Source organism: Anastrepha ludens, chromosome 2, assembly GCF_028408465.1.
Source record: "Anastrepha ludens isolate Willacy chromosome 2, idAnaLude1.1, whole genome shotgun sequence".
Taxonomy (NCBI): domain Eukaryota; kingdom Metazoa; phylum Arthropoda; class Insecta; order Diptera; family Tephritidae; genus Anastrepha; species Anastrepha ludens.
In genome coordinates this window covers 159,174,475-159,201,942 of record NC_071498.1, presented here as the reverse complement: position 1 = coordinate 159,201,942, position 27,468 = coordinate 159,174,475, and the positions used below count along the sequence as shown (strand labels likewise).

Sequence of the window (27,468 nt, the reverse complement as noted above, 5' to 3'; positions counted from 1 at the left end):
TATTTGCAACTTGACTCATTCGCACTTTTAAAAGGAACTGCAATGGGAACCCCCTCACTTATATTACTGATTTCTCCATTACATTCATTTTTTCAATGAATTTCTTTATTAAGTAATGGAAAATTTTCGCGACTAGTTAGTACTTTCGACTCCGACTTGACTTGTATTTGCATTCATCTGGGTGTTAATTACTTTAATATTCCCTTTAAATGTATGTATGTATGTGTATGGTATATAGAGGTGTGATAATTCATACTTAGACTAGAATTATTGCAAAACATCTAAATATGTGCATATCTGTATGTATGTCGTAAGTGCACATTTTTACTTCAGCCACTTACCTTCGCAGTAATTTAAGAAAGCAGCCAAAACCTCGACAGGTTGCCACCTCTGCTGTATAGGTTACTGTCATTTTTTCGCACTTCTGGTTTCTTAATTATCGCAATTGGTTATTTTATATTAATTTACGTTTTAGAATATACTATTTGAGCTTTTTTTGCAGTTGCATTTAAAATTTGACTCGTTTTGTCACAAAATAGGTGCATTCGGCGGCATATCAATGAGTGCGAGCTGTTGGTTTGGCGTGAAAGTCCTCTTCAAGTGGGGCAGCATAACTGAAAATAAAAGTAATATGAGAATTAATATACTAAGTAATATGTATATATTCTGTTTTAGTGAATAATATGAAAATATTTATGATTGAGCAATTATGATTTTTTTTTTTCATTTTATTACGGGCGATTGTCAAATTTAACTGGCACTTTCAATTTTTAATATGCATATTTATTTATTTAAGGTCTGTTCGTTAAGGAAATAATTTGTAATAATTATTACAAATATCTTCTTCTTCTTAATTGGCGCGATAACTGCTTACGCGATTTTGGCCGAGATTAACAAAGCGCGCCAGTCGTTTCTTTCTCGTGCTAACCGGCGCCAATTGGACACACCAAGTGAAGCCAAGTCCTTCTCCACCTGATCTTTCCAACGCAGAGGAGGCCTTCCTCTTCCTCTGCTACCACCAGCTGGTACCGCATCGAATACTTTCAAAGCCGGAGCGTTTGTATCCATTCGGACGACATGACCCAGCCAACGAAGCCGCTGGATCTTTACAAATATCTACAATCTATAAATATATAAAGTTTTGGCGTTCATGTACCCAAACAACTTGCAAAGTAGGGGAAAGCGCGAGAGCAAAATGGCATTCAACTGAGGGAAAGTTGCAAGTTTTTGTGGGTAAATTTGGAAAAAGAATTTGCAAGTGAGAAAAACAGCTGAGGCAAAGTAAAAATAAGCACGAATTAAAATTTGCGAATTGAGTTAAAGTTCTGAATTAGAAAAAATTGGTGATTAAATTGAAGAATGTAAGTAAATATATTTAATTTTTTAATTTATAAAATTTATATTTGAAGTCGTGCATTAAATAGGAATCGACCGATTATATAGAGGTATGCACTTCTGAAACACAGCCTCCAGTAACGGCGTCTCAGCAATGGCTTATTATGTTCGCTCCAAATGCGACAATTGTGCTTATTGACATACCCATTCAACCAAAAGTGAGCTTCATCGCTGAACGAAATTCTCTTCGATGCGTCGCGCAAACCGAACCATTATTTTCGTAATAAATTTGCACGATTTGCAAACGTTGTTCAGGTGCAAGTCTATTCATTATGAAATGGCAAACCAAACAGCATAAATCAAGTAACAGCTGTCAAAAAGACCATCTACGAAAAAAGTAGTGCCAACTTGAAAACCTAACCTCTAAAAAAAACACCCTATATAAATGATTATATGATTTCCCCACCTAACCGAGATTTTTATTATAGATTTTGGTCAAAGATATTAATTCGTTTCGAGAATTTGATGAAAGATTCGATTTTCCGAGCCTAGAAGAGCGAGTCGACTTCTGGCTGGGCCGGGACAACTGCACAGCAAATGCCTGCTCGATACGTCCTCATCTTCGTCCTCGCAGTATCTGCACAGATCGTTTTGAAAAACCCCGAGCCGACGTGCATGAGTACCCAAAAGGCAGTTGCCGGTGAAAAGAGATATTATATGCCTTATAAGAGTTTTTGTCTGTTTTAGATTGTAAGCTGTCCAGATTTGTCTGGTCGTAACGCAAGTAGTTTCCACTCGCCACCTCCGATCAGCAATGCTGTGAAATTCTCGATCAATGATCATTTTACATGTTGAGAGCGCAATGTGGATTGTGGGTAAGCTACTAACATTTGATTGCGTAGCTCCAGCTCTTGCGAGCTCATCAGTTTGCATCATTTGCAGTTACCTTCGAATCCACTGAAAGGAAGATTGATCAAATAATGATACCCACAGGAATGACTAGTTATCTCCAGGCACTTGATATTGCAACAAAGAAGCCGTTCAAGGATCATTTGCGGTTGGAAATCAATGAATATATTGAAAGCGGAATGGTGAGAAATCAGCGAGGTAATTTTGTACAATCAGCCCTACAAGAAGTTGTGAATTGGTTAAAAAATTCATGCGACAAAATAGCTGATAGTGATGTTTCCAATGCACTACGAGCAGGCTACTTGGACAAGAAGTATTCATTTAACAATTGCTACATCGCAAGCCATGAGAGATTCGGATCAATGATTCAACAGGAAATGGATTTGGTAGACTATCAGAACATAATTCAGAATTTTATTTTTGACGATGTTCCAGAAGAAGATGACAAGACTGCAATTGAATGAATTTAAATTTCTGTATTCTGTGTAAAATAAATATTAAATAAAAAATATATAAATATACTTTTATTTTTGTCCTCCCCCAAAAATAAGCCCTAACGTGTTTTCTGGATGAAAAACGAAAGTAAGACGGAAAAATACGATTAATCTTTCAAGTTGGGCCGTTTGACTAAATTGGACTAAACTTATGTGGCCATGTCTCTGACTCAGGTCAATAATACGGATCATAACATGGATTAAAATGCCTTGCTGGGAATTTCAGTCTCTAGTTTGAGCGGAAGTTAATATATTTTAAAATCGACGGCAAAACTTGTACGAATTAGAGGCAAGAATACCTTACAAAAAGGTTTTCATTTAAAAAAAAAAAAAAATTCACATGTATGAAGGATGCAAGTAGGCTACATTTCTTGGCTATGAAAATAAATGCTCAACATTTGCACACTACTGTGCGGCGGATTTTAACTAAGTTTCCCACTCAAGCGTAATGACAAAGGTGTGTGTATGTTTGTATATATGAATATAAATGGCAAGAAATACACTTAAAATTATTTGCACGGCTATGACAAAATACCTACAAGTATACAAAAATATAAATTTAGAGAGGCATTCCATTTGTGTGTATAAAATAGATTGTCATATAAGTGGAGAGGCAATTCATATCCCAATAAAAAATAGATTATTGAACCTGATAATTTTCACTTTATAGTCGCATTTATAAATTAGTATGCAAGGAACAGCGAATATTCAATATTCAAATATGGAACCGGGTACTTGTACTCGCATATTTTTCAAATAGTAAACACAAATTCATGAGGCTCATTTTGGCGTTGCATTGTTCGTAAACAAAGGCAACAAGTAATCGTACATAAAAATACACATTGACGATGGCAAACGACAGACGACAGGTAGCCTATGCCAAATATTAAAATACAAACTTTCTTATGAATGCAATTATTTAGATGGCATTTTGGCTGTAGGTCTGCAATTGTAGACGTCGCCAAATTATATCCACAAAAATCTACAATCGCAAAACTGAGCTACTAGGCGGCGCAAAATTAGTCATCTGATTTGGTTTTTGCTCAACTTTTTCACTAAGTAATAAAAAATTATTTTGATTGATGGAAATCTTAATTTTGACCTTTATGTGTTCCATTGCATGCCTGTTTGTATACTGCAGCTGTCTAATTCAAAAGTGTGAAATATGATCTACGTACGACGCCATTTACAAAAAATATAAATCTTTCCATAGAGCCAAGGATGATATAATACCAGGTTGCGTCTTCCGAATTCGCTGTGTCGTCACGCTACATGAATAAACAAACAAAAGGAAGGGGAATTACTTGTTTGTGAAGAGGAAGAGTAGGCGAAAACAACAGATACTACCAATACAAGAGCGTTCCCACGACAATCGGTTCTACGTTACCGGAACGACGCGGATTTATATCCGGCCAAGTATTGCCACTCCAACAGCTTTTCCCCGTGCATGCATGAGAAGTGTTTATACTGCCACAACAACAACAACCAATACAAGAATTCGTACACACACAATCACTCTTGTCACGACGTCATACGTATAAAAACGCAAAAAACTGCATTTGAAGGCTTTACCATATCGCACCCTAAATACAAAAGGGTCACAACTCAAAATTTTCCACACTCGAGCTTGACTTGTTTACAGTAGCACAGAAAACAAACTATGTGACATATCACGCTGAAATTTGCCATGTAAGCTTATAACAGTCCTACCAAAAAACAAAAAATTTATTTTTGCCATATGTCATCCGCGGACCGTTTTATTGATAACGTCTCGTTCATATTTGAGCAAATGGTACATTTTGAGTTGTGACCCTTTTGTATTTAGGGTGCGATATATTCATTTTTGCTTTCACAATTTAAAACGCTTTTGTTAACACAATTTTGCTTAGTTTAAATCTCTCAAATCACAAAATTACCAAACCATTCACTGAATTTTCACAAACATGTAATTTTTCCTACTTTTGTTTGTTTTGCTCGTTTTTTTGTATTGGAGAAGAGCCTGACGTCATACTTGTCAAAATCGTGCAAAATTAAGTAACTCTTTTGGAAAAACGCCACCTTCAGTACTCAACTCGCCTTGGCATAGATTGATTAGTGATGTAGTGATGCCATTAAAAATGATAATTTAATTTAATTAAAGGGATAGGGGTAATCAGAGGCCCGAAAAAGTGATAATTTTCAAAAAATATTTTTTAGCTAGTCAATTGCTTTATTTTGCAAAAATAAAAACATGGCATTAATAGATCATGTTTCGGCTTGACTTTAGCAAAATATCAAAAACAAAAAATTAATAATTGTAAAAATTATCGCTGTTTGTGTGGAGCCAGTTTCTCCAGAAGTCCCTTGCGGTGATCATCGCAAGCCCTTAGAAATTCATCTAAAATCAATCGGACAAAGAAATTAGTTTTGTTAATAGATAATCTTGTGCCTGATCAAAGTTTTTTTTTCAAAACTAACAATATGACGGCCTCAGGAAATATTTTTCTGATTTCCGAGAAAAAAAGCAACAATTAATTGTTTAAAGAAAATCGAAATTTTGAAAAAAAAAATCCTTCGATGAAGCACGAGTTTTTTATGTTTTTCAAAAGCAGTACAAATTTAATCGAAATTTACGAAGCGGGTTTTAAGTTACAGTAATCAGGAGTTTTGAGAAAAACGCATTTAAAGGTTTGCTATCGAGAGCCCGAGCGCCCATTGTTATTTGTCGGATTCACTTCAAATTTTCACACAACGTTTTTAAGATATTACACTTTAAGAAAATGCAAAATGAAAAAACTAATATTTTGAAAATTCTGACTACTCTTAACTCCTTAAAATTTGAATTTAATTCAATTAAAATAATTATAATTGCAATTAGTATACGAGGTGTGTTCAAAAAGTATCGCGAATTTTGAATTTTCGCGGGTTACGTATATTTGAATTTTGATTTCTTTGTGGCGATATGTTGGTACTCAAGTCTCTCACTCATGCCGACGAGTTCGGCCATTTTGAATGTTCAGTTAATGACAGCTGCTTTGCTTGCACTTGTGTTCGATTCTTACCTTTTCAAAAAGATGGAACAAAGAACCTGTATCAAATTTTGTGTGAAAAACGAAATTAAGTGCGCGGATGCATTCCGAATGTTGACCGTGTCATAGCAACGTTTATCAGTGGTACCAAATGTTCTCAGAAGGCCGGGAAGATGTGAACGACGAAAAGCGCGCCGGACGCCCGAGCACTTCCACAACAGACGAAAAAATTGATAAAGTGAAGAAAATGGTATTGGCCAACCGTCGAATCACCGTTAGAGAAGTTTCTGAGGACTGACACATATCGAATGTAAAAGTTTTGTTTACTGTCGTGGATCATAGCTTCGTCAACAATTTTTCTCCACTTTATTCTATCTACGGATTCATCTCTCCAGTTGTGTACGTTCGTTTCCTTAAGATCTGATTTGATGTCATTTGGGGTGCCAATGGGGGTTGAATTAAAAGCTTTCCTAGCGTTTCGCTCTTTCGGCATGCGCAGCACGTGCCCAAACCATCCAATCCGTTGGGCTTTAATAAAACGTATTACGGTTGGTCTGTGAAGAATTTCTTCGATTCCGTTGTTGCATGTGGTAGATGTCATCTATTGTTTTAACCGGACATATATTTTCCTTATGGCTCGCCTTTCGAGGCACAGCAACTGATGAATATCATGGACGTATCAGTGTTATGTACACACTTATTTCCTGTGCTCTGGACAAATTTTTTATGATGCCGGTACTGTCATAGCTAATTACGTGCAATTTTGGATTCATTGATTCCGTTCAGGTATTTTTGATTTTAAAGAAAATGTTGAAAATGTTTAAAATTACAGAAATAAACGAAGTTGATCGGCATATTAATAGTCGTAGCATCATCCAGGAGCTAAACACCGGCCATAAGACCGTTTTAAGCCATGTGCGTAAAAATTTTACGCAAAAAAGGGTTCATTTTCCCCCAAACTAATATAAAATACAGCCCTCGAGCACTATTGTTCAAATCTGAAGTGTCTCGAACTGTCTCCCGTTACGAGCTCTCTTCATATAAAAAACATGTTGTGCATTCGCTATATGGAGACAATGTGCAACGCCGCCAAGAACAAGAATGACCAAAAATCAAGGAGAATTTTGAGCCAAACCAAACATGACACAGTGGATGGGCTATAAAACTGTCTACCTGATTAAAAAGTTTCAAATTTTAATGAAAATTGTTGAGTAAACTATGTTTTCATAAAAAAATTTAGATATTTTTGTAGAATAAATTACAGTTTTATGAAAAATTAGTGAAAATTAAAAAATGAAAGGTAGTGAAAACTAGTCAAAATATACTATATTTATTATATTGACCACGAGTGAATTTTAAGGGACTGCAATTCCTTTTGTTGTTCTTATAGCAGCATAAACATTCTCCATACATGTACGGAGAGTGTTGCTAGAGTGACAATCCTCGGCCGGTTAAGTTCGAGTCGTTCGGGTAACGCAGAACCGACAGACGTGGGAACGACGAAAGAGCAATTCCACTATTTTCCCCTGCTTGGTATCAACAAAGCAAATACTTTTTATTTGAAGTTGAAAAGCGCGTCGCATAGAAAGTTCAGTTCGGTTCAGTTCAGTTAGACTTTTCAATAGCTTTTTTTTTGTGTTGTTGTTTTGTGTTGAAATTTTATAAATAGGTGTTAGAGGTGCTGTTGATGAGTTACTTTTCAAACGCATAGAACCTAATTTAGTCAATTCATATTAGAAAAAATATTATTAAAAGTATTGCAATTTTTAAATGGTTTGCCATACACTTTATTTTTGAATGAGTTTAATTGAAAAAAAGAAAATAAAAATATAAAAAATCGAATGTCAACAACGCGCTTTTATTACTCTACTTGACGTTGTGCTCGCGTGGGTGCAGCTAAAGGTCGGTCTACCCATATAAATGACATGAATTATTAGTTACGTCTACATACATACATACATATAAATACATATATGAGTATTGTTTGTTCGTGTTTGTATTGTAGCATGCGTCAGCGTGGCTGTCAGAAGTAATAGACAAAATAATACAAATAAATAAAAGCATTATTCCATGTTACATGCGAATTCATAAAGTTTTTAATAAATATTAATAAATTTTTACGGGAAAAAAGTGACATGAAAAATGAAATGAATTCAATGCTCAATTAGCGCTCAAGGTATTGCTATAGTTCCCCATGTCTTATCATTTGTGAGATGCTGCATTTTAATTTCAACAAATAAATTATTAATTTTAATTAATAAATTAGAATGGTGTAGGGAATGCACTACTGAAGTGAAGGGGAGCATTTCATAGCATACAAAGCATTTCTAAACGAGTGGAAAACTCATCATGAAAAATCAAGGTGACACAAAATTTGTCACCCTCTTGGAAGATTTATAATTTTTGCAAATGGCGTCGTACGTCAATCATATCTGACACTTGTGAGCGTGGCAGCTGCAGTAAAGGTCAAAATAAAGATTTCTAATAGTCAACATAATTTTGTTTTTATTTAGTAAAAATGTTATTCAAAAACAAAATTGGATGATTAATTTTGCACCAGTTAAGGAAATTAGGAAGCAATTTTTTCAAGCGCAGCTTTTACTTAACAGCCTATGTAAACACGCATTTCGCTGTGCAAAAAATTTAACAGGAAAAAACTACCGCCACCAACTCCGAAATTCAGTTCCGAAATAGTATTGGTTAACAGCAGCAATAAATGGCATTATCACACACTTAACATTTTTTTCGACAGTTTATCACCACGAATTTGACTCCTCCCTGGCTGCTGATATCACCTGACCGGTTTAAAAGTATCACGGTAATGGGGGTTTTCCTTTCAAAATGAGCGAAAATCTCTGTCACGTCGCCAAAATTAGGTAAACAGTTAATGCTAAGCAAATTGTCATTGCAATCGTGAAGCTCATAAAACTGTTTGCGAGATTTTTTATGGCGCTAAAACAGTTATCGCAAGTCTTCGAAGCAATAAAAACCTAAAGACAGTACTTGACTTCGAGAATAATTTGCAATTGAAATTAATCTAACTGGTTTTGCTATCTTTTTCTTATTTTATTTGTTTTTTCATTAACACATTTATGTCTATATATGTGTGTGTATATCATTTAATTAAAAATATATGCCAAAGTAGATTTACCACATATTTTTGTCTCTACCACACACAATTAGAGATAAACAATTCATATTTTCTTATTAAAAAAAAAAATTTGTTTAATTGTTCTAATTTCCAATAATTAATGAATCAGTTATTTATTGCCCTTTTATAATTTATTCTGGCCCTACGTGCCAACCGGAGTTAAAGGGAATTATACTTAAATATATATAAGAATATGGTTCGATTTTTATTTAAGTAAGCGAATGGAAAATACTTTAATGGTAACTACACTTGTGTTCGCAATAACAGCAGTTGCAGTCTTTGAACTATTTATTTTTTATTAAAAAAATATTGTTTATGCCAAAGCAAAAGCCATGTAACTTAAAGTTTCAAACTTTGCGCAAAATTAAAATAAAAAATAATAATTAAAAGATTTTTAGGCATGCTGTTTTTTAGCCCATTTAATTTTGGTATAAAAAAATGCAAGTTTCAATTGACTAAACAATTGCTTTGATTTTAAATTTTTTTGCAGGCGATCTTGTGCATTTTCTCCATTTAAAAAAAATGTGTAACATTCGTTATATCGAAGAAAATGTATAACACTGTCAACCAAAAAAAACCAAAAAAAAAAACATAATATAAATTCAGAAATCAACCCGAAATGTTAGCTCCTTTAAACTACATAGCAAAAGAAACTAAATTTAATTGGCTACAAAACTGCTTATTCAGAATTTTTGTCGATATTTCGAAATTTTTATGAAATACTAGCTGTACCCGGCGCGCCTTGCTACGCCAACAACTAAAATAAATTTAAGAAAAATAACTTTAAAGAAAAATCAGTACACAAATATTCAACTAATTGTGACATTAGAAAGATTAGTTTCAATTCGATGTTTACTGAAGTGCTGTTGGATACACAATATTTCTTGTGTTTCCATCTGGGGCGTAGACGAATAAATCAGAAGGTTTTTCAACACGTGAGCAAACCACATAGAGCTGTCCATGTGAGAAGCCTGGATTCTCCAAATTTAATCCACACACTTGGAACGATTGTCCTTGTGCTTTGTTAATAGTTATTGCGAAAGCGAGTCGCACCGGGAACTGTAAATGTTTGAATTCGAATGGCATATCTGTCGGGATCATTGGGATACGTGGCAACAGTACGTCTTCACCTTTGAATTTTCCAGTCAAAATTGTTGCCTCGATAACATTGATCCACATTTTCTTGACTGAGAGTCTGGTTCTGTTGCAAAGTCGTGGTGAATTTATGTTTCGAAGGAGAATAATGGGTACGCCAATTTTCAATCTAAGAACGTGCGGCGGCATGTCAGGCAAATCAAGCGAGTTCAAGAATTCAGTTGGATAGTTGACAACCTCGTCTTGATTCTCCACAGTGTCGATGGACTTATACATATGTTATCATTTCACTGGGTATTCCATGCTGAATGGTGAAGGTGATAGTATTGACATCGATGTTTTTGGCTGCCACTGATGGTTTTTGAAGTTTTGTGCAATGTTTGGGAAAACTTTTTGCACTAATTCGTCGATGCTTTCTGTGATCTTACAGAAGTTTGCTGGCAGGGTGATACATTGTGTAGATTCATCAATTTCCATTCGCCCATTTCCAATAACCAATAATTGTTTTGCAAAAATTCTAGCCGATGCGTCCCGTTGTAGTTGTACACGCATGTTAGTTTTCAAAATCAATTTCTGTAAATGACGCCATAGAATTGATGATTTAAGATATGCATTAAGTTCAACAGCGGGTGGTGAAAATCACCAGACAATAAAATGAGTGCGCCACCGAAGATCCGTCTGTTTCCTCTCAAATCTCACAGTGTACGATTAAGCGCTTCCAATGCTTGTCTCTTGTGAGACATTGTACATTCGTCCCATATGATAATTTGACACGTTTGGAGTTCATTTCCTATTCCAGAGTTTTTGCTGATGTTGCATGTTGGTTTTCTCTGTGTAAAAATACATGGTCATACTAATTTTTATGACAATCGGTTGAACGGGGCAGAAGTTGCTAGTCTGCAGCGTCACCTGGTGGCGAGTGGCATCAATGAGCATATTCTACAAACCTTCTCCGTAGAAAAATACATATAATGGGTTTTTCAATAAGGGCGGGTAGATGTTGAAATCGTCAATCGTGGCGTTTGCTGTGTGGCACGTAGCGTCGTTCTGCTGGAACCACATGTCGTCTAGGTCCATATGGTTCAATATGGGCCATAAGAAATTGGTTATCATCGTTGAGTAGTGCTCGCTGTTGACGGTGACCGCCTCACCAACGTCGTTTTCAAAAAAGTACGGACCAATGACGCCGCCGGCCCAAAATCCACACCAAACGGTAACTTTTTGAGGATGCATTATCACCTGGTGAACCTCGTGTGGATTGGTGTCGTCCCATATACGGCAATTTTGTTTGTTAACACAGCCATTGATCCAAAAATGCGCCTCGTCACTAAAGATGATTTTTCGCCCAAAACTGGGGTTCTCTTCCAAACGATTCAAAGCCCAGTCAGCGAACAAACGGCGTTGTCTATGGTCATCAACTTTGAGCTCCTGGGTCAGTTGGATCTTGTTCGGGTGTAGACCCAAGTCCCAACGCAAAATTCGCCAAGTTGAAGTCTGCGAAAGGTCAAGTTCTTGTGCACGGCGAGGAATAGACTGCCTCGGGTTCTGCTGTACACTTTCACGGACCGCGGCAATGTTCTCTGCTGATCTTGCGTTCCTTGAACGTACGGGTGTTGGCTGATTGTTTACTGACCCGGTCGTCTGAAATTTGGCCACCAAACGTTGAAGTGTCGACTTTGAAGGGCCACCACGTCTACCGAATAATGGGCGCAATGCGCGCAACGTTTGCGTTAATGAACACTCATTTTGATAATAAAGTTTTATCATTTGAACGTTCTGTTTAATCATGTAACTTACCATGATGATTTGGCATAAACAACTGAATAATAAACAAAAGATTTGATAGATGTCACCAAAACAAAATGACTGCCACAGGGCGCCAAAATCGACCCGCACCAATTGAAAAACCCTTTATATACCAATTTTTATAATAATCGGTCCAGTAGTTTTTCAGTTCATCGATGACATACAGACAAACATTCATTTTTATATATAAGATTTTTCTTTTTCTTTTGCATTTTTCGAGTTGTATAGTTCTTGTTGCAATTGGTGGCGCAAAATTAATCATCCAATTTTGATTTTTAACAACTTTCTTACAATATTAATTCGGAATTATATCCATAATTAAGTCTAGCTAGTGCGGATTGAAAACAAAACTTAATTAAAATAATTTAAGCTGATTGGCTCAATTTTGGAAGGCAACACTGCCGAAATATGACAGTTAATATCTATTGTGAATGAAAAATAATAAAACTTTTGAAAAAAATAACAAGAAAGACTGAATGCAATGCTAGTTTTCACTAACACATTCAAGATTACATGAATTGTTTTGATATTTCGGAGCAGTTTTAGAAATTTCAATATTAGATTTTTTTTAATAAACAATTATTTCTTACATCAGCTATTACGCACTCTATTTCTAGTCTCTTTGTATACTACAGCTGTTTAGCTCAAAAGCAAGGACAATAGAATACATAGTTGCGCCGCTGTGTCGTCAGAGCTCATGAATAAACAAACAAAAGAAAAGGGGAATAAGTTCCTTGTGAAGAGGAAGAATAGATGAAAGCAATGGAAACAACCAAACACATTCACAAACATATAATTTCTCTTCCTCTTGTTTAGTCTGTTCGTTTGTTTTGGTAAGGGAACTGACGTCTGACTTGTCAAAATCGCGAAAAATAAAGTTACTGTTTTGGGAATACGCAACCTATAGTACTCAATTCGCCTTGGCTCACAAGGGTCAAATATGATTGGCGACGTCATTTGCAAAAATTAGAAATCTTCCGATATATATATACATAATTGGCGCGTATGCCCTTTTTGGGTGTTCGGTCGAGCTTCTCCCCCTCCCACTTGTGATGTGCGTCTTGATGTTGTTCCATAAATGGAAGGACCTACAGTTTTAAGCCGACTCCGAACGGCAGATATTTTTTATGAGGAGCTTTTTCATGGCAGAAATACACTCGGAAGTTTGACGTTGCCTGCCGAGGGGCGACCGCTATTAGAAAATTTTTTTTTTTTTTCATTTTTGGTCTTACACCGAGATTCGAGCCTACGTTCTCTCTGAATTCTGAATGGTAGTCGCGCACCAACCCATTCGGCTACGGCAGCCGCCTTTTTCGCATTAAAATGGTTGAGTTAAAAAAATATATATGAAAAATTTTCATCTTGGACGCAAAGATAAATAATAATTCTCAGCGTTTTCCTTTCGATTAGTTAAAGGGCCACCTCATTGAATGTAGTTTTTGTTGTTGTTGTAGCAGCATAAACTTCCCCAAACCTGCACGGGGAATACTGATGGAGTGACGGTCCTTGGCCGGATATAAATCCGGGTCATCCGGCAAAACATAGAACCAACTGTAGTGGGAACGCAGTGAATGTCGTGATCTTTCGTGCTTCTGCGCCACACAAGCGGAGGAGTTTAATGAGAGACTTATAAAGCGTAGTTTTTGGGGGGCTTCGTTTCGCCCTTTTTTACTTCCGAACCCATTCGCTTCACTGCTTTATCCAGATCGCAAAACATAAATAATAGTAATGACGCAGTTGTTGAGGCCCAATCAAAATATACTCAGCAAAAAATTTTTGTATCATAGTTTTGACTACTCTTTTTATTTGTCCCCAAAAGTAATAATAATTACTTGAATTTTGGTTTCTCTTTCATGTTATTTTATTTCATTTTTTTAATTAAACAAATTTAAATAATAAACATTTTTGAATGATAATGTTTTTAATCTCTTTATTTTTTTTTCAAGATCATCTCAAATTAGAGAAACATTTGATTAAATGTAGCGATCTAAAAGAAGACTAAAAATGTTGAAAAAAAGAAAAAAGTTTTTTTTGGCCAATAAAGTATTCCTTATTTCAGTTTTACATTCAGTCATACGTTCGTACTCGTCCTCCAAAATATGACCAGTCGGCAATTTTTTCATTGAACATGGGTTTAGACATACATACATACATACCTATAATATAATTTATATTCATACGTACATACATACATATATGTATGTAAATATAATTATGAACGCATCAATTCTCACTTTTCTTTATCTGCGCACATTTGCTTCAGTTTTATGCCCCAAAGGTAGTCGGAATATTGTATTTTTTCGCGTCTGTAGTGTTGTTGTTTTTATAATTTAAGAACAAACGCATGCGAAAACTGGCGTTGATCTGCTATGCAGTAATGCCGCTTATGAGAATATATAAGTACGTATATACATACATACAAATGTGTACATATTTATATGACGCAATGGTGCCCTGCGGTTTGTTTTTGAGTGTTAGTATACATACATATATACATACATACATACATACATATGTATGTACATATTTATCCAACGCTTTGAAAATACAGGTCAAGTTCATTTAAACTGATATTCATGTTATGCACTTGTATGCATGTATGTGAATTTTACCCTATCCTTCGCGCATTGCTGCGATATCAGAAGAAATAAAATTCTGGGAAATTGAAATTCAATATGCATACAAATGAACATTGTGTTAAATACTTATACATACATTGCCAAATATTTCAGTTCCAGTTCAACCCTCCGTGGGGGACCTTTTTTAAAACCATCGGTTGGGCATCTGAGTCTGGCCTTTTTTCGTGCTTTTCGAGGATGCTTTTGGCAAGCTTATTTCCTTATATCGATAGAAATTAAATTTTAGGGAGCTACCTGGAAGCTCAAGTCATTAGCTACAATAGAAATATGCTAAATTCACGCCCAAAATCGAAAAAGTCTGACTAGACCAGGAGAGTTAAAATCAGCGAGCAGTGAAAGTTTTGGTCGAATATTTTTCAGAGTTCTGTCTGCCGTGGATTTATTCGGACTTTGGATTCAATGTTAGGTTGAATGATGATTTAAATATGTAAGCTATTCTTACGGTCAATCATTGTAAAAATAACCTATGGTCGTATATTTGACTTATATAAATAAAATAAAACGTGAACAAAAACAAGATAGTCATTGTTCTCCAATACGTAATCGTTATTCTATGCCTTGTTATGTACACCTCCACCAACAACAAAATATTTAAAGTGTCCGTTTTCAAAGTTCATTTGGTTATGTAATCTATAATTTGAGCCACAATTTGTTCCACAATTTCACATGACGTCCGGGGCCGGAATAATTTCAACTCTGGACGAAAGATCTAGGGCCACACTTATATAGTAAAGCCTTAAAATTATTTTGCATTGTTTCCTTTATTATGCCCATTTTAAACTTGCAATATTTTCTCTAAGCGTTTTTAGAATAAATGAAAAATAGAGTTAAAATACGAATCGGAGAGAAATATGCTGTTAAAATGCATATAGTAAAACTTTAGGGTCGAAAGGGTCGCTTAGCGCCTTTTTCGGAAAGTTCTAACAAAATGGCATTTTGAAGGTCGCTAGAGGGTTAAAATGTTCAAGAAAATTATTTGCCATAAAATTTCACAAGTGGTTCCCTCAAACACAATCTTTGTACAAATAATCTGTAAGTCCACACATAAAGTTTTACTATATGAGTCGAGGCCTTTCATGCGGCGTTGGAATTATTGCGCCCGCAAAGATGCTGCTGCACAGTGTTATTTAATATCGAGTTTTATTTTTTGAAGTGAAAACTTCTTTAGAATCGTTGGGAGTGATTTGAGACTCGATGAAACGAAAAAGCGACACTCTTGGCTACGAAGCGTTATATGTTGATATACGTATATGTGTGTGGCTGCGTACTGCTGAGCCACGCTAGTATAGTGAGTATTTTAGTATGTATACTACACTGCCTATTACTTGCTTTGGTGTTTAGTTCAAGCGTCATACGTATGTATGTTTGTATGTATGCTAGTACGTATGTGTGCGCGCCTGCGTATTACGGAGACACGGTGAGCGAGAAGGCACCTATACCTATACTACACTACCTAATACTTGCTTAGTCCAAGAGTCCTACGAATGTTTGTGTGTATGTTAGTACGTCTGTGTAATATACGCGTAACGACGCTCATAATAGCAACCACGTGTGCTGTATTGCGTCCGTATTTTTATATTCGTAAATATTTTCATTTTTAAATATAATATTTACCGCAATTGCAGGCGGTGTTGCAATATACCACAATTAAAATGACGGTGCTCGTATTGTAACTCCACAGATAGATCTGAATGTACATCAACTAGAATCACTGTCTGTTCAGCTCTCTAAAGTGGGAGAAATATGTGCATGCGAAACCAGATTGAGCAATGGAAAAACAGTTTTAATTGTGGCAATTTATATTTCACCGAATCAATCAATAAATAGCATCACGGAATTCATTCACGAAAATTTAATAAAGCCTACACCAGAAGTATCGCGGATACTTAGAAAAGATTACGATAAAGTTCCAATGATTTTAAGTGGCGATTTTAATGTAAATTTTGCATTGGACACAGCGCTTCCTTTAATTGACTTTCTCAATACAACATTCAATTTAAAAATGTGTAACAATCGCACTGAATCGACAACACGATCAAAAACAACAATTGACGCGGTATTTCAAAGATATGTTGACAACATCGAAACCAAAGCATTTGTATCATATTTTAGCTATTCACTCGTATCATTTGTTGAAATTGAAAACATTGAGGATGAATAATAATAAAATGAAGAACATAAAATATGAACTTTATAGCAATATGATAATGAACCTATAATTATCCCGCTCCTAATGCTGCTTTCGTCTCATACTCTCTCAGTTCGTTTTACGGAAGGTTTCACTTCTATCGCGTCTAACCGTTAGACTGGTATTTGTTTTAATATAGTACACTAGTGGCCTTCACAACGAGCTCGTTCCTTAGTTAGTTGGTTGAGGAAGATTTTTGATTATTGATTTTTGATATTTTTATTAAAAAATTTTACAAACATAATTAAAGTGTGACATTTATGACGTAAAACAAATACTTTTAACAGATTTAACTACAGGGCACAAGTCTATAATTACTTTAAAAGGGTTTGATTCCATTAAATTAGGGGATTAAATTCCGCTCTACATTCTCTAATTACTACCTTCGTTTTTTTCCTTTCTAAATCCTTCTTTTCTTTTCCTACTATCAAAGCCTTATCTTCTTATTATTATAGTTAAGCTACATATATTGGATTGATATGTTAATGAACTGGTGTAAAAATATACTAATGTTGAAGTATTAGTAAAATACCTTAGTCTTATTTTGTACTATTGATATAAATAAATAAATAAATTCTCAGATCATTTTTTTAAGGCCAAATTAAGTTTGAAAAAAATCATATTACAAATTGGCGCAAAATTAATCATCTCATCGGAAGACTTACAATTTTTGGAAATAGCGTTGTACGTCAGTCATAATTGACACTTGTGAGCTTGGCAGCTGCAGTATATAAATAGACATGGAATGGAGTGCGTAAAGGCCAAAATAAACATTTCCATTGCTCAAAATAATTTTTTGTATTTAATACAAATTCATTCAAAATCAAAATTTACGATCAATTTGGCGATACCCTGCCCGTTATGCCATGCGAAGCTGCCATTGTTCGCAACAATTTTGCATTATCTTTTTCTGTCAGTTTATTCGAAACAAGTGCCACTTTTAGATAGCAAACAGAAATCGCACGGCACCAGATGCTGCGAATAAGGCCAATTATCCAACACTGGGCTATAGTATTTGAAACTTGGATTTAATGGCGAACATTGACTTGTACTTGCCCCCAATTCGCGTCTTTTTTTCTTATTATTTCACGGACATCAGCAGGCGTATGAATGGAATAATGATAACTAATTATTTAACTTTGAGGAAACCAGTGCGAAACCGTACATAAAATGTGAACAGGTCGATATAGTTCAATCTCCGCTTTTAATTCTCTTCACAAATATTCAAAAAAATTATACTTTTGCTTTAGCGCTTACGAAATGTAAATTTTATAGAGTTTCGAACCAGTAAATGATCGGGCAACAGATAAGATTTGTTACATTATGCTTTCATTTTTCAGCCATAGCATTTTTGGGGTCGGAATGTCTCCAACTCAAGATGAAAGACCCAGACCCATGCCGTAAAACCTCCAAATCTTTTTGCACTCTCATGTAAATTTTGTTTTTATGGTCATAAGTTATGGCATTAAGTTTGTAACTTTTTGGCTGTGAGGTTTTAGAATATGTGGAAAAAAGGGTTAAAATGCGTGTAAAAGGAAAATATGTAGCCTGAGTCGAAATTTCAACTTTTTTTATTTTCTGTGAAATTTTATACATGTACTAGCAAACCCCGCCCGCTTCGCTGGGCACACTAAAATATAATAGATATGGTTTAGAACAGAAAAGATATGGTTTTCATATTATTTATTTCTTTATTCTTTATTCAAGCGCTTTGGCATAAACAATATTTTTTGCTTTTCTATTTGTTTTTGAGTAAATATATAATGCTGTTGGCTTCCCAACACGTGAACAGCCAACGTATAGTTGACCATGGGTGAATACTGGTTCTTCTAAATTCATCCCGCATATTTCTAAAGTTTGCCCTTGTGATTTATTGATAGTTATTGCAAATTCTAAACGAATGGGCAGTTGTAAACGCTTGAATTCAAATGGCAATTCAGGTGGAATCATTGGAATTCTCGGTATTAGAACGTCTTCATTCTTGAATTTGCCAATTAAAATAGTTTCTTCGATAACATTATTCATCAATCGTTTGACTACAAGTCTAGTTCCATTACATAGCAGCTTTGTTCAAATTGATGCCCCTTGATCGATTTGATCTGGACCGTGCCATTCGTTGCCGATTTGCTTCATTTTCTTCTTGACGTTCTTCTGATGTCGCGTTATTCCGAGCATTTCTCATGCGCCTATTATTATTTGTCGAGCGACTAATATGAATACGCGATTGTCTTGGCATTTGTACTGTAATAAACATTATTGTAATTATGGTATTCTGAAACTTTGTGGATTAAATTTTTTGTTTTTTTATTTTTTTTTTTTATCATTTGATTCACTCATGGTGCAACGTAGTTTATCGCATATGAACCGAAAAAATAAATCCACTAAATTTGATGAAAACTTACATTAATTAATTCTAGTTCACCACGTGAAAATTCCTAAATGTATAAGAAAAATATAAGCACGTGAGCGATTGTCAATTGAAAAACTAATAAATTCCTTTTTTCTTTTTGACGATTGTTTCTTAGTTATTCATTTGCGTTGATTTGAAATTTAAAAAAAATCTTCGTTTTTCATGATCATCAAGTGTTAACAATGTGTGTAAGTTTGGTTTAATTCGGCGCAAAGACACGGCGGGTCCACGTTTTGGCATATATTTCGAGACCCTAGTCATCAATAGGTATGAAAATTACCCCGTATTAAAGCACTTATCGACAGCTTTCATTTGATGCCCATATTGTACATACACAACCAAAGGTTACCCGGCTCCACGTTTTGGCATATATTTCGAGACTCTAGTCATCAATAGGTATGAAAATTACCCCGTATTGAAGCACTTATCGACAGCTTTCATTTGATGCCCATATTGTATACACAACCAAAGGTTACCCGGCTCCACGTTTTGACCTATATCTGAGACCCCAGTCACGGAGCGGCATGAAAAATACTCTGTACTAAAGCATTCACCAACAGCTTCAATTTGATATCCATACTGTACAAACACATTCTAGGCTCCCCGTTTTGATCTCTATCTCGAGACCCTAGTCACGGAGCGGCATGAAAAATACTCTGAACTAAAGCATTCACCAACAGCTTCCATCTGATATCCATATTGTACAAACACATTCTAGGCTCCACGTTTTGGTCTCTATCTCGAGACCCTAGTCACGGAGCGGCATGAAAAATACTCTGTACTAAAGCATTCATGAACAGCTTCAATTTGATATCCATATTGTACAAACACATTCTAGGGTCCACGCGTTGGTCTCTATCTCGAGACCCTAGTCACGGAGCGGCATGATAAATACTCTGAACTAAAGCATTCACCAACAGCTTCCATCTGATACCCATATTGTACATACACATCTGAAGGTTAGCCGGGTCCACGTTTTGACCTATATCTCGAGCCCTATCCACCAATAGGCATCCAAACTATACGTAAACCATCTTCAATACCTACTTAACAATGTGTGTAAGTTTGGTTTAATTCGGTGCAAAGACACGGCCGGTTAGCGAACACACACAAAAAGTTGACTTTATTTTATATATAAGATACAGATTTTGTATGAGAATATTCCTAGTGAAATTTTGTTGCGAATAATTTTTTAGAACATTTCAAACCTGTAGATCATTTGGCATTTGCGAACATTTTATTTGGAGTTTCCTAAAAGAGGGTCTAAGCGACCCTTTCATGAGAGAGCTAGTGCTCTAAAAAATTATCATTCACAAAACTACTAAATTTTCCCAAAATACATATTTCACTCCAATAAAAATCTCCTCATTTTAAAAACACTCAGCCAAAAAGTGCAAACTTAATACGGCCATAGGAAAAATATTTACCTGAGAATAAAAAGGTTTGATGGTTTTACTCCATGATGGAAAGAATAATGAGATGCTGCCTATCGTGATACCGTTACTTTGTTCTCAGCAAATTTGACAATGAGTGACGTCGTATTAGCACCAGTATGGACATATTCAATTTTCGTAACTTTATTTAATTTTTTTTTTTTTTTTGTTATTTACTCTCGGAGTTTTAGTTCTTTCTTTATGACATTTTTCTAGCCTATTCTAATTAAAATGTAATGTTTAGAATATTATAAAATATAATTTTTTTCAAAATTAGTTCAATAATTCCCTCAGTTTTATTTAGCTTTACTTCTTTAACATCTGGTCTCATTGCCTCCGATTGCGGTTAATGTGGGAGTTCTTCTCTTTTCAGCAGTCAAATCTCTCTTTTACTACTGCAGTGTTCCCTAGCTTTGGATATAAAAACGCACTAAAATACCCATTTAAAGAAAATAAAATGCCAAATTTTTATTGAATTACTTAAAGAACTTTGTATGAGTGACAAATTGTTTTTAAAATGTGCGTTTTTTTAAATAAATGTGTTATGGTTATGTACAATTTAATTTATGAGTTTTTTGTTAAGACAACGACTTTTTTGCTTTATTTGAGGTTATGTAACAAGATCAGGTACTGTTTTTTTGAAAATGTAGTTATGGTTTCTTCAGTATTTGCCCTATGTCCCACTAAGGATTGAGGACCGGAAGAAGCTATTACACCTCCATGGCTTTTATTCGCATTCAGTAAATTCAAAAGCTTTTCAAAATGTGTAAAACGGTTTTCAATGTTAAGAAGAGTTCAGAGAAAAATATTTAATATTCTAACGTAACCTTAAAAGGAGCAAAATATTAAATTTTCACTTTCAAAATATCAAATTTTATAAGAACCAACAAATATTGATTAACACTAAAATCTTTTCAGAGTGACAAACACCAAACTCAAAAATTTTCGCATTTTGGGTATAAAAAAGCACTAAATTTATTGCGAAGAGCAAATGGCTGGCAACACTGTACAACTCAGCTAATGCGACGTGACGTTTGATGGGCGCAACCTTGTTTCTATCATTCTCGGTTTTACTCTATGGGCCTCCCATCCTGCATCGGAATCATTCCGCTCCCAAATAGTGACCTTGAAATTGGGGCACAGAGTTTTCGGATATGACACTTTTGCATTCTGTACTCGTTCTTTATGAATCACAAATTTCTTCCTTTAGTTCAGGTTTTTTCTACCGGGTCACAATGTAATTTCCTGTATATTATAATACATCCTCACACTCATAGCCACCTACTGCACGTTACCACAAATATTTAATCGTATTGACATCGCGTGCATTAGCGGTGATGGCTGGCTCACTGTGCAAATTGCAGTATCACGAGTTGGCAGATGAATATCACAAACCACAACAAGTCAGCTGACAATGAAAATGAAACTGTATTAAGTAAATTACATTGCAATGAGGAAATGACGGCTGCATTCGTTTTAAAAAGATAAAAGGGATGCGGACAGAAGGGTAAATAGGAATAAGTAGGAACGACTCATACAGATACATAGATGCATATACCACTTTGAGCAAAAAGTTACCGGAACTGGCGCCAAGTGACGCTCTGAGTCAACTGATTTGAGTACTCTTTTGTTTTTTTTTTGTTAGGTTGCCTCATCTCTGATTAACATTCCTACCAAAATTTTATCGTCATTCCTTGACATTTGTAAAAGTTACGCCGTTTAAGTAAATATACCCCCGAAATCTACTTTTCGATTTTTTACAGTTTTAAAAATGGATTTGAATTCGCAACAACGAGTTTGTATTAAATTTTGTGTTAAAAATCGTTTAAATGGTGTGAAAACCTTATAAATATTGAGACCCTTTTTCGTTAATGATACTCTAAAGAAAACAATCGTTTACGAGGGGCAGGACGGCATCAGAAGAAACCGTAGGTCCATCGAGGATGACGAACACAGTGTTAGACCGTCAACATTGAAAACTGTTGAAAACATCAATAAAGTGAAAGAAAAGTTGCTCAATAACCTCAAATTAAGCGTCAACGAGCTGGTAGAGGACTTAAACATTGCTTAGGGATCCACTCAAGAAATTATTTTAGACATAGTTAATGATTTGAGTTGCTGCAAAGTTGGTCGGAAAGGACCTGAATTCCATGCAAAAAAGGGAGGGCGTTCGTATCGAAAAATACATGTTTTCCAAGGCTGAAGCCGAATCCAACACTCATCAAATGCATTTTTACTGGAGATGAGACGTGGGTTTATGGGTACGACACGTAATCCAGACATCACACGAGTGAGTGGAGAGCTCCTATTGAACCAAAACCAAAAAATCTACTTCGTTTGCAGCCAAAAAATAAAGCGATGCTCATGGTTTTTATAGATTCTAACGGCCCTTCTCGTCACCATTGTCTTAGACGACGTTATGAGCCAATTGATTCTGCCCAAAAGAAGCATCGTATGAAGTTTCACTAGACATCTCGAAGATCTGGGCTTCGCCGAAGAGAAGATGAAGACTCAGATGAAGAGTCAAAGTAAGGACGGCGTTCGGGCGAATGCATACAGTATGGGCGAGTTCGTAAATCTCCAGATGCACTAAACTGCGAATATTCAGCTCACGTGTGAGGTCAGTATTGGGTTGCGGAAGTGAAACATGGCTGGTCCCAAACACCACCATCCAGAGGCTACAATCTTACGTCAGCAAATACCTTCGCATCATCTGTACAATATTCTGGCCGAATACCATGAGCAACGAGGCGCTGTGGAAATCAACAAATGAGGAGACTATCCTATGGCAAATTAAATACAGAAAGTGGATATGGATAGGTCACACGCTTACAAAGCCACCAGATAGCGTCACGAGAAGGGCACTGGACTGCAACCCGCAAGGGAGCAGAGGTCGCGGTCGGCCACAGATTACTTGTTGAAGGTCAATGTTGCGCGAGCTAGTAGACATCACAAGGGGCAGGGCAAAAAAAAACAGCCCAGAACCGTGTATGATGGAAGAGACTTGTCGAGGTCCTTTACTCCTGAGCGAAGTGAACAAGGTTATAAAAAAACGGCATTGCACACCGCGAATTTTCGTCAGACGATCAAACAGTTAGTAAGCACTAATATTTGGGCGCTATGACACGTGGATTATGCCCATGATTACACACAGTGCCACCATCAATCGTGAATTTGTGTCCAAAAACGAAACGTATACCATCCAACAGCCATGGAATTACCCTGATATGGCTCCCTGTGAGATTTTTCTGTTTGGTCGAGTCAAAAATCCACTACAGGGATCCCGTTTTAACAGCCGAAACAGTCGAATGGAAGTGATAGAAAAATCGCAGATGGCTCTGAGGGCTACATAGAAAATAGCGTACCAGAAATGTTTCGAAAGCTGGTTCAAACGCGGGCATAGGTGCGTTGCAGTTGATGTCGAGCATTTTGAAAGCGATAATATCACTTTTGAAGAATAAACTTTTATTTTCAATTTTCTGAATATATTTCGGGAACTTTTTGAACCAGGTGGTGTGTATGTTATAGGCACTTATATGCACCTACCCTGGAGCGAATATCTAAAGATAAGGTACAAAATAATCTCGTGAGTTGAATGTGAGTTCTTACGAGGTTGCTGATTTGAGTCAAAAAAGATCTCTCTGTTGGAATGTGGGTTTTCAAATATGATAAAATTAAGCCGTGGTCAAATTTAAAACAACATATTTGCTTCCTAACTATGGGAAATTTGATGCCACGAGGACCTCTTGATACATAATTCCTTCTTAGAGCATTTTTTTCTTTTTTTTCTTTGTCCACCCCACTTGGGAGCATAGGGCCTCCTCGACAAGACTCAGTTTTGCTTTGGTTTTGTTAATCTAATCATGCATAATTCACCATTTGCTTATAAAAAAAAGAACCACCGATAAGTGTATTTTCCTGCAGGGCATACAAGTATATGCATACATATATACATCCAGACTAAAGTGGATTGCAAAAATGCTTGTAAGTGCAAAAAGGTGACATGCACTACAACATGAAACAAGTCAACTCGGACACAACAAAACCAAGCAAGAAAAAAATTTAAATAAAAAATAATAAAATTGAGGTCAACTTTACACTGCGCTGGTGATGAGTAGCTGCACTTACAAATTACTTTATATCTGGGGCTAACTACAGACAATAAAATGTCAGCTAATCAAATACTTAGCTTGTTGGCATTCAGTTCAATTTTCTAATCAACTGAAATGTGGTGATTTCTATTTATTAAAAAAGTATATTAAATAAATAAGCAAATAATTTGCTTACGCAGCCAGTGGGCAAACAGCTGAGATAAAGTGATTGTAATTTTAAGCATCAAAGGGCAACTCAGAACTTTCAATATACATACATAAGTATGTATACTCACATATACATATATGTATGTGGGTAGTCTCAAATTGTGTTCAGCTTACTTAGAGTCTACTAAGCTGGCTGCCGCCAATTCGATAGTCGATTCCGGTACCAAGATGACCTCATTGCGTGCTTGCTGTGGGAAAACTACAAAAACTACTAAAACTACGTTTGTATTCACACATACATACATACATTCTAAACGTGGTTAATCGCATATACTATGTATTCTCATTTCATTTATAAGACCGAGTGGATAAAAGAGTACGTCGCTGATTGAAAGTTAATAAAACAAAAACAAAAAAAAGCATCCGAATGGAGCTGTGATCAATTAGAGCGCAAGTAAGGTGAGAAATGTAAAATTAGCTCTCCCAATGCGCTCAGTGCGTGCGTACAATGAGGCAGAGATGTTTTAAAGTTCGCGTCGATTTAATGGTTCAGCTGCGGACGTTAATTAAACACACGCATTAATATTCGCTTACTGACATATTTATTTATTCATACAGATAAGTTATTTTAAAAAAATATGAATAAATCATGTGAACAAAGTGAAAGCATGCAATGATATATTATAATTGAGTCTATTAAAAATACTTATTCTATATATTGTAATAAGGAGATAGTTCGCCATCGCTCAGCTTTATAGATTATCAATATAATTTAGAGGTTTGGAGCAAACAAATTTTAATATGAAGGGTTTTCCAATAAGAGGTGTTATCCGGAAACTTTTCCCGTAAAAGATCGATGGTTTCGTTGCTTTTGTAGCACATAGCACCGTCTCGTGGAAAATAAGCCTTGTCCGGATCAATACCATCCAATTCAGGCCATAAAAAATCGTTAATTATCTCTCGATAGCGCAATCCATTTACCGTAACTGTTGCTCCAGCTTTATTTTCGAAAAAGTAAGGCCCGCCGGACCATAAACCTCACCAAACAGTCACACGTTGAGGATAAAGAGACTTTTCAACAATAAGTGTTGGATTTTCTGAGCCCCATATCCGACAAGTTTGCTTGTTCATGAAGCCACCGAGGTGGAAATGGGCCTCATCACTCAAGACGATTTATCGATGGAATTTCATGCATTTCAACGACCCAATCAGCAAAGACACGACGTTGTTGATGATCGGCCGATTTGAGTTATTGTGTTAACTGGACTTTATAAGCCTTAAGACCCAAATCCTTATGCAAAATACGGTGTAATGACGTTTGTGGAATGCCTAATTCCAAAAGAACGACGCGGAACGGACAAACCTGAAAAACAAAAAAAAAAAAAAAATTCATCCTAACAACACTTTTGTTTTGTATTTTCATTTGGCCAAACACCCAAAAAAGGTGCAGGCACCAATTATATATATTTTCATTTTCAGTTCTCAAGCTCTTAAAAAAACTCCCACCAAACGTTAGATTGTACGCTCTCATCTCAATGAATCGAAGGAAGAGAGCACGTATTTTCATAGAGAATTTTATTTTATCCTTCAAATTTATGAAGCCTATCCCACTGTGCAGAGCTAAAATATCACAATCGTTACCAGACATGGCTTGAGTGGTAATTAATGACTCAATGGCACCTAGAAGAGACAAAGGCGAAAACGCAAATTATCCTAAAGGCAAAAACAAATAAGAGAATACAAATTTTGAAGCGGAGAGAAAGGAAATAAAGTGAAATAGAAATCAAAAGGAATGTATGTGTGTTTATAAAAGCCGGCTTTGTTGTGCCTACATATGTATGTATGTATGTTACAAATATTGCTTGACGTGCAATGAATTTTCGCACTAAAAACATGACATCATGCCAATTTTTAAGCCGTCCATGTAAGTCGGAGTTCTTTTCATTTCAAGTTCTGATTTCATTTGTTTAGCAGACACTTTGTGTTGTTTTTTTTTTTTTGGTTTTTCTTTTTTTTTGTCTTTGTTCACGGCTTGTTTAGCGTTACCCTGAAATGGAGAGGCTCATTAGAGAACAAATAAATAGATTAAATATTGTGCGTGTGTGTGTATGTATGTATATGTAATATGTATGTGTGTAAATATAATTGTTTTGATGGCGTAAATTTTTCCGTTGGTTTTGAGGGATGCAAAGTAATGAAGGAAAATTAATTTTCTCAATCCAGCAAAATTTAACGTTCAATGGTGATTGGTGCTTAATGAATGATGCACTTGAAATTGTGGCACACCAGATTGCTCTATAAAATTCAACAACTCATTTGAGCAGCTGACATCTGACCTCATTCGAATGAGGACGACGAATTTCTTGTCTTTGAATGCGAGCATTTATGTATGTATGTAGTTTAGTGGCGATTTTTCGAATATCGATTGCTTGCACATGAAGCCGAGGAACATACTTTTCGATGGTTGTGTACGCATCTATTTCGAATAGTGATACTTTGAAGTTCTTGACTTTTTATCTCATTAAAGTCACTTTAAAATCTTTGAATGGAATATTTTTACCTCAAAGTTCATTGACTACGCTTTGTTAGTTTTTCTTCCTTTGCCTTGAAAGTAAAGCTTGGAGTATTTTTGCCGTATTAAAACTTGTTTTTCAGTGCTTATCCGATTAATAACAATAACAATAAAGTCAATAGAGTAAAGCGATTAGTTTGAAAAATATTTAGGGCAAGTTGCTTCTAAG

The 27,468-nt window shown here is 35.7% G+C and overlaps 1 protein-coding gene across 8 annotated transcripts in view; it reads right to left on the bottom strand.

Annotated features, from left to right (window-relative positions):
- Nucleotides 1-27,468, bottom strand: part of LOC128855685 (bestrophin-1) — an 84,624-nt gene that overhangs the window by 35,844 nt on the left and 21,312 nt on the right. For all 8 annotated transcript variants that reach the window (XM_054090806.1, XM_054090811.1, XM_054090807.1 and 5 more), the window contains exon 2: nucleotides 342-614. In XM_054090806.1, coding sequence (XP_053946781.1) covers nucleotides 342-412 — 71 coding nt within the window. In that variant the 5' untranslated portion in view covers nucleotides 413-614. The remainder of the gene's footprint in view (nucleotides 1-341; nucleotides 615-27,468) is intronic.